Source organism: Phoca vitulina, unplaced genomic scaffold, assembly GCF_004348235.1.
Source record: "Phoca vitulina isolate PV1807 unplaced genomic scaffold, GSC_HSeal_1.0 scaffold806, whole genome shotgun sequence".
Lineage (NCBI taxonomy): Eukaryota > Metazoa > Chordata > Mammalia > Carnivora > Phocidae > Phoca > Phoca vitulina.
Genome location: NW_022590493.1, coordinates 1 through 5,853, shown reverse-complemented (window position 1 = coordinate 5,853; position 5,853 = coordinate 1). Strand labels below are relative to the sequence as shown.

Here is a 5,853-nt window from a genome sequence, read left to right as displayed (position 1 = left end):
GGATAGAGAGGGAAATAAGTTAGGATATTCTGAAATACAACACCAGATTTCACGTCTGAGCTTCAGCATATACAGCAGAAGGAATTTATCACACCCTCCTTGTTATAAGTATACGAGGGAGGGAGGAAGTGTGATGGTGGAGGAGTAAGGGTTCCTACACTTGTCTCAACCTTGGAACACAGCTAGGTAGATATCAGGTCATTCTGAGCAACCAAGAAATCAGTCAGAGGTCTGAGAGAACAAAAACTGCAAGTCTACAAATAGAAAATCAACCACCTTTTGGAATGCAGGAGGTGTGCAGATTTGTCTTGGGGGTGATACAAGTGTGGGGATGACAGCAGGGAAAGAGCGTGCCTCCTGAAGCTACCGACAATGTATTATAGCAGCAGAGAGCAAAACCTGAACTTTGAGAGGTCCGCTACTGTGGGGATGTGCCTGGAATAAAGGTGCTGAAGTGGCAAAGTGGGGCAGAAATACAGGGTCTGAGGCTCCCCTGAGTCCTAAGAAGAATGTGCGGCACCAATGTGATGCACAGTTACTAGGCATAGGAGCCTGAAACCTGGTCGAACAGTGAGTCTAAGTGCAGGCTTTCTGTTCTGCTTTGCCATAAACGGTGAACCACTGTGTGGTCATGGGACCTCTTCCCTGAGACCTGCAGGCAAAAGGCAAAAAGGCTATGAGACCCTCCATTAGAGAATAGCATGGGTCTACCCCGTGGGAGTCCCTAGTTTTGAAGTTTTGAAACTCAGTCATGAGCCTGAGATAGAGAAGCTCCAACACAGGCAGGGTGAACACAGGGTTCTGATGGAAACCGGGCACAGAAAAGGGTTGATTGCTCTTCTGTGAGGTCTCACTGGAGAGTGCGGCGTGGGAACTTCCAACACCAGTTTAGAGAGCAGATGCCATATTTAACCGACCCAACAGTGCAAAACAGCTTTACCTCTTGGAGGCCAGAGCTGCTTACACCAAGCCCTGCACCCTGCTCCCAAGATGTGCATTTCCACTAGGCCAAACCCGGGAGAATAATCACAACAGGCACCTCCCTGAGATCAGCAGAATCTATTCCATCTCACCAAGTCTAATGATCATTGAATGCTATGAAGTTTCAGCTGTAAGGGAAGTAGGATCTTGCTTTCTTTCTACTTTTATTCTTACAGTTTTTATTTTTTATTTTTTGATTTATTTTCCAATTCTTTCTTGATTTTTATTATTTTTTTATATTTTCTTTTTCATTTTTATTTTTATAAATATATATTTACTTATTTTATTTTTCCTTTATTTTATTTTATATTTATTTTTAATTATTTAGTGATCTATATTCTTTTTTAGAAGAGGACCAAAACAAACCCAGGATCTTCATTTCTTGATTTTTTACCCTGTTTTGTTTTATTTTCTGAAAAAAAAAAATGAAAGAATAGAAAATTTTACCCCAGAGGAATGAATAGGAAGAAAATCTCATGGACAGGCTTTTAATCAATAGAAATATAAGTATGATGTCTGAACTAGAACTTAAAACAATGATTATACGGAATAACTGGGCTTGAAAAAAGGATAGAAGACACTAGAGAATCCCTTACTGCAGTGATAAATGAAGTGAAATTGAATCAGGCCCATATTAAACCAAGAAGAACAAAAACCCATAAACAACTAAATCCAAAATGCACTCCCAATTGCAGGCCATAAAAAATGTGGATGGATGAAGGAGAGGAGCGAATCTGTGGTATACAAGATAAAATTATAGAAAATGAGTGAAAAGAAGGGGGAAACCAAGGTAATGGACCATGAAGGTAGACTTAGGGAACTCAGTGACTTATTAAAACATTATAACATTTGTATCATAAGAGTCACAGAAGATGAAGAGAGATAAAAAGAGGGATTAGTTTTATTCCATAAAATAATAGCCGAAAAGTTCCCTAATATGCAGAAGGACACAGACATCAAAATCCAAGTAGTACAGAGAACTCCTATTAAATTCAACAAAAGCTGACTATCTCCAAGGCATATTGTAGTCAAACTCACAAAATACAACACAGTAAAGGAAAGAATCCTGAATATGCAAGGGAACAAAGGTGCTTAACGTCAGGGCTTTCAGTACAACACAACTCTGTAAAGTGATGATCAGACTCAAATCTCACATGGTGATCACATCCACATCTTCTGGAAGATTCAAAAAACAGCATTCTTAAATTAAAGTTCCACATACTCTAGGAAATCCTGACTCCCTTGTACCAAGTTTCTCCCTCTTGTCCACTGTGTCTTTTCACGTAGCCCTAGGATAGTCAACTGGATAGTCTATCTGCAGGAGAGAACATGTGAGAAATCCACCCTTGAACCTCACTGAAGGAACTTACCAGGTACTTTTCCCAACAAATACAGGAGGGAACACCAGAGCATCAGTGCTTGGGTTCATGTGTCATTCATGTCTCAGTCTGTTGCAGCTGCTAAACAATGTACAAGGACTGGGTGGTTTTAAACAACAGACACTCATTTCTCACAGTTCTGGATTGTGGGAAGTCCAGGTCAAGGTGCAGACAGATTTGGTGTCTGGAGGGCACCCACCTCCTTGTGTGTTCTTTCCCTGAAACCTCACATGGGGTCAGGGTGCAGGGAGCTTTCCCAGTCCTGTGGTATAAGGGCAGTAATCCTGTCATGAGACTGCACCCTCCTGACCCAAATGATTCCCTAAGGCTGGTCCTCCTCGATCCATCACAATATCCTTGGGATTCAACCTGTGATGGTCAAGGTCATACACATTGAGCTGATATCAGCAACTGAAAGATAAGTAGTTATTCTCTGCAGGTGGAAGGCTCCTCCCATCCAGCACCTCAGCCTGAGGATTCTCATGGATCCAGTAGAACCTTCTGGTCTCTGTGTGCACACAGAGAACACAAAAACTTCAGAACCAGTTTGAGAACTTGGGGAGTGGACAGCTTCCACTGCAGACTCGGGTAGAACTCGGTCTACTTCTATTATTATCTTTTTACTTGTGATGTTTCCGTGGATTATTCTTCTAAATTTCCAAGGATTCGTATCATTTTCTACTTAGAATGGCCATTTCTCTCTTTTGTTCTTGCCATTTTCACATGTTTAGTCGAATTAGTCATCACAGGGTATCCTTTGATTATTGCCTGTTAGCTCCTTGACCTTCATTCCTCACTCTTCTCTTCCTGCCTCACAGATGCAAACTCTAAGAAGAACACACCAGTTCTGCCTCCTTTGATGCAGGTGGGAGACTGACTCCACACAAGCCCCTCCCATGAGCAGGACCCCATCCCCACCACTGACCCACAGCACACACCCTGAGCCAGTGTCCTTCCTTGGCTCCATCTAAGCAGTTATGACTTGAGGAGAGGCCTGCCCTGTCTCAACAGACAAGATGGTTAAGGGGATGAAAGTTTTATGTTCTCATGTTTGTGTGTTTGTGTGTGTGGGTGTATGACCAAGAGACTCTACATCCACACCATGTCCTGGTGGGGTTCCCTCTGTTCCCTACGCTGCCGCTGACATTGTTGTGAGCATGGTTTAAGAGAGTGAGCCCCACCAGGGATCTTTCTTCTCTGGCTTTGGATTGTTGACGCCACTGTAGCCCCATATCCAGAGGGCACTTCTTGCACGCTTGCACACTGAGCTGGATTCTCCTATGATACACAGCTGAGTGCAGCTGGGACTCTTGAAAGTGTTCAGGGGATTTGCATGGAGATATTTGTAATTCATTCATATTTAGGTCCAGGAACAAGCACGTGCAAGAGACACTGACTTTTGCCCTTGCTAGTATAGCAGTTCTTCAGATTTTTATTTATGTCAGAGAATGAATAGGTAGCACAGAACTATGTGTGCAGAGAGGCTCCCTGGGGGAAACAGCTATAATGAGAGAGGAAGCCCCAGATCCTGAGAGGAAACCTGCCATATCCTCCAAATGCACCTGCTCCTGGGGCTTAAAGACAGAATTGGTGAGTAGTGTGCACCCCCTGGTGACCAGATAACCCTTTACAGTGAGGTTTGTGTCTGGGCTCACACTGACTTCCCCTCACTGTGTCTGTTGCACAGTAATACACGGCCGTGTCCTCGTCTCTCAGGCTGTTCATCTGCAGATACAGCGTGTTCTTGCCGTCGTCTCTGGAGATGGTGAATCGGCCCTTCACAGAGTCCGCGTAGCCTGTGTTACTTGCATCATATCTAATCCATGCGACCCACTGCAGGCCCTTCCCTGGAGCCTGGCGGACCCAGTTCATGCCATAGCTGCTGAAGGTGAATCCAGAGGCTGCACAGGAGAGTCTCAGGGACCCGCCAGGCTTCACCAGGTCTCCCCCAGACTCCACCAGCTGCACCTCACACTGGACACCTGCAGACACAAGACATCCTGGTCAGGAAACTGTCACACAACCACTCTTTCTCTCACTCACATACTCTCGTACACTCAATGTTTCTTGTTCACCATAAATTACCTTTTAAAAGAGCAACAAGGAAAACCCAGCCAAGTACAAACTCCATGGTGAGTTGTCTGTGTTCTGTCCTGCTCACTGAATGGGAACACCTGGGGATCCCGGGGCTGGGGCTCCTCTCCCAGCTGCAAGCGTTGGGGCTCAGCTGGTTTAATCAGCAGACGGAGGGCCCTATTTGCATGTCCTCTGAATATATATTCAACTTGGGATCTATGCTGACAGAGAGGGCAGTGTCCAGAGCAGGTGTGACTGCCGTTGTTGTGGTACTATGATCACTTTTGAAAAAATATCATATACTATTTGATAACTTTCCAATATATGTTCTTAGCCTCCATGTACTACTTTGTTTTTACATGTCAACATCAATCTTGGGGTTTAGGTGTCATGTTCCCCCTTAAGTGATGTGAACCTACACCTAGAATTGTGGAAGGTTTCTGAGTTGTCCAAAAGCATTTAGGGGGTGAGAGTGAGCAAGGATATAAGTCGGTGCTCCTTCCACAGTACTGTGCTGCATCCCTGAAACCCCCCTTGGGACAGAGTGGGCAGGCTCATGAGGAAGGTGGAACCCCTCCTGTAATGGGGACAGAATGCTGGTTCTACAGTTTACCTGAAATGCAGAGAGAATCAGGATTGTGAAGGTGTAATTTCAAGTCTCTCAAATTTTACTCTATCTGTGTTCCTCCAGAATCATCTCTCTGATTACCTGTAATAGCTTCGATGTGTGTACTTGTCACAGGATGAACTACACACATGCAGAGTGTGTGATATGATAAACACTGGTGTGAAAATCAACGTTATCGAGAGTGAGCACATCAGTTCTCCCTAAAATGTCCTGTACTTATCTTGGAATTCCTCCTCCCTCTTCCCTTCTTCACCCTGTCCCCACATAACTATTGGTCTTTCTCATGTCACCTTAGACTAGCTTTAATTTTGTAGAATTCATAAATAGATAATTGTATCATAGGTACTTTCTTTGTAGGGCTTCTTTGGCTCAGCATGAAGCCTTGTGCGTACAACCATGTTGCTGTGTGTATCAGGAATCGTTGGTTTTAATGACTGGCAGTCCCGAAGGCGCAGTCTCGGAAGCACCAGCCAGAGGAGGATCTGAAGCAGCTGAAAGAAGCTGCTTGCTTCAAGGGTTATCCACACACCCTCTTATCCCAGGATCTCTTGGTTCCCAGAAAGAGATAAAATCCCTTGCTGTTTAGTAACATTTTCTGCTGGCTGTGGAGAAGAGAACCAAGAGGCAGAGTAGGTGGACAGGAGAACGTTGAGGTAGAAGCTCTGAACGTCCTGTCGATGATAGCGACCAGGAACTGGGATAAAGAGTAGTGAGGGAGGAACTGGCCAGGCTGCAGAAGAAACCTGTGCACTAGAAAATCCAACCCTCAGGTACCAGGGTGTGGAAGTT

At 44.5% G+C, this 5,853-nt stretch overlaps 1 gene segment (V, D, J or C); it reads right to left on the bottom strand.

The window, feature by feature from the left end:
* Positions 1–538: 538 nt before the first annotated feature.
* Positions 539–4,561, bottom strand: LOC116629418. The segment is given in 3 exon segments: positions 539–652; positions 4,032–4,342; positions 4,446–4,561. Coding segments are annotated over 3 exon segments (471 nt in total).
* Between the last annotated feature and the right edge of the window lie 1,292 nt (positions 4,562–5,853).